Genomic DNA, 2,633 nt, shown 5'->3' with positions numbered 1-2,633 from the left:
AGACCCCAAGTATCACAGGGCCTTGTGATAGCCCCATCATACCCTGGGGTGAGAGCCCAGGTATCACAGGGCCTTGTGATATTCCCATCATGCCCCGGGGTGAGAGCCCAGGTATTACAGGGGCCTTGTGATACTCCCATCATGCCCTGGGGTGAGAGCCCAGGTATCACAGGGGCCTTGTGATACTCCCATCATGCACTGGGGTGAGAGCCCAGGTATCACGGGGCCTTGTGATACTCCCATCATGCACTGAGGTGAGAGCCCAGGCATCACAGGGGCCTTGTGATACTCCCATCATGCCCCGGGGCAAGAGCCCTTGCCACATGAGGCCTCATGGACTCCAGTCCTGATCCATGCTCCTCCGACGGCCACTAACATGTTCTCCGCCCTTCTTCCCTGTGCTAGCCAATGAGGACCCCTGCTGGAAGGTACGTGTCCCCTCCCTCCGTCTTCACGCCTCAGGGGTGGAGAATGTTTTCAGTACAGTCCTTGTACGGTCCCTCCTAGAAAGAGGGAAAGAGCCTGGGTGGTGCAGAAGGCCTTTTGGTTCTGCCCTTAGGTGCTAAGAGCTTTGTGCAACACTCAGCCAGCTTTCCAGCCTGCCAGGCAGTGTCAAGTCGGGCGTTGCCACAGGGCTCTGCTGTCAGCTTCAAACAAGAGCCCTCCCTGCTCAGAACTGAGGATACAGAGACTGTGGGGGCCACTAAGGCCCAACTGGAAGCAGCCAGATGGTGCCCCCTGGCCTCCACCCTGGCTCCACTGGCCTCAGTGTGACCTGGGCAGAGCTGGCCCTCCCTGGTCCTCCGTGACCCATCCAAAAAGGGGTTGGACTTGTTAATCCCCAGGGATTCACCCCATACACCCACATTTCTGTGATCCTGTGGGGCCCCCACCCCCTACCCGTGCACATACCACATCCCTGATTCCCAGAACATTGACTGGTCATGACCTCGTTCATGGCATGGTCTCAGAATTTATTCAGCGTTTTTCTTCACTGAATTTCTGATCTAATTCTAAAAGAACATTCAAGTCCCTGCATATTTGTAACGGTCAAGCCTCTAAGAAGCAGTAGGTGATGATTGCCGTCATCTCCGGTTAGGCTGTGTCATTTTCACAATAGCCCTGCAATGGCACAGGTTGGTGCTGGGGGGCCTGGTGGTGTTTGTCTGCAGACACCTTGTGCTCATCCAGGGCAGGCTTGGGGACAGGGGACACCTGGAGCCTGAGCCCTGTCCCCACAGAGCCCTCAGACTTGGGAGGGCCTCGGCTTCGAGGCAGGCAGCCCGGATGCTGGTCCCGACTCCACCTTCAGCTTGCTGTGTGACAACCGCCTTCCCCCCCGCCCCGGCCTTTGCATGACACAGAGGGTGGAGATGGGGATCTCTGAGGCCTCGTCTGAGGGTGCTGCCCCTTCGGCAGGGACATCCAGTGTCCTTGTGGCACGGGCCATCCCAGAGGAGAGTTCTCTGGTGTTTCCCAGCTCTGAAGTTGGAGCATGCTGTTGACACATGGATGGCGAACAGAGAGTACTGGGTCTTGACTGGGGCCGCGCCGCCCCTCCAGGCAGCGTCCACATAAGCAGTGGGGGCGGGGAGGGAGTGCTGCATGCATCACTGGCCCCGCTCCCCGCACATGGACCTCTGGTGCAGCACAGACCCTGAGAGGGCTGTTTTCTTGGCCACAGCAGGACACCCTGCCTTGTCGCCCGCACCTGGACTCCAGGTCTTAACACAGAAGAACCAGGTTATGGGAGTCACACCAGGCCCGACTCTGATGCTCAGAGCCCCAGCCCCTAGTAAACCTGGCTCTGTGGGTGCCCCGCCTCCTCCCAGGGCCCACGCCTGACCCCACACTGTCGCCCTCCAGGGTTTATCCCTCTGTCTCCATAGAGCTGCTGGGAAACGTTGGCAGAAGAGCGGCCACACGTGGGTCAGACACAGCTGTCTGGGCCTGACCCTGGCTGACCCAGCCCCCGCTGATCCGGCTTGGCTGACCTGCCTCTTGCCCTTCCTTCTCTTCCAGAACGAGATCACCCATGATGAGCACTGCGCTGCCTGCAAGCGAGGGGCCAACCTGCAGCCCTGCGGCACCTGCCCGGGGGCCTACCACCTCAGCTGCCTGGACCCGCCCCTCAAGACGGTGCCCAAGGGCGTGTGGGTGTGCCCCAGGTGCCAGCAGAAGGTATGGGAGACTGTGTGGCCCCCTCACCCCAGACTGGCCTGGAGGTCCCCACCGTAGGCAGAGGCAGGGAGGGCAGAGGAGGGGTGAAAAGAAGGGCTTGGGTATAGTCAGGCTTTTTCAGCCTCAGCACAATTGATATTTGGAGCTGGATAATCCTTGGTTGTGGAACTTTATCCTGTTTATGATGGAATTTTTTTTTTTTTTTTTTTTTTTTTTGAGACAGAGTTTCACTCTGTTGCCCAGGCTGGAGTGCAGTGACACGATCTCGGATCATTGCAACCTCTGCCTCCTGGGTTCAAGTGATCCTCCTGCCTCTGCCTCTCAAGTAGCTGGGGTTACAGGCGCCCGCCACCACACCCAACGAATTTTTGTGTTTTTAGTAGACGGGGTTTTTTTTTTTTTTTTGAGGCAGAGTTTCACTCTTGTTGCCCAGGCTGGAGTGCAGTGGCGCG

The 2,633-nt window shown here is 58.1% G+C and overlaps 1 protein-coding gene across 1 annotated transcript in view; it reads left to right on the top strand.

Annotated features, from left to right (window-relative positions):
- The window catches only part of PHF21B (PHD finger protein 21B), a 144,544-nt gene that overhangs the window by 125,496 nt on the left and 16,415 nt on the right, over positions 1–2,633 (top strand). The window contains exons 9-10 of the mRNA XM_011984028.1: positions 406–428; positions 2,023–2,181. Of these exons, the coding sequence (XP_011839418.1) occupies positions 406–428; positions 2,023–2,181 (182 nt within the window). The remainder of the gene's footprint in view (positions 1–405; positions 429–2,022; positions 2,182–2,633) is intronic.

Source organism: Mandrillus leucophaeus, unplaced genomic scaffold (genome assembly GCF_000951045.1).
Source record: "Mandrillus leucophaeus isolate KB7577 unplaced genomic scaffold, Mleu.le_1.0 Scaffold26, whole genome shotgun sequence".
NCBI lineage: Eukaryota > Metazoa > Chordata > Mammalia > Primates > Cercopithecidae > Mandrillus > Mandrillus leucophaeus.
This window is presented reverse-complemented; position numbering and strand designations above follow the sequence as displayed.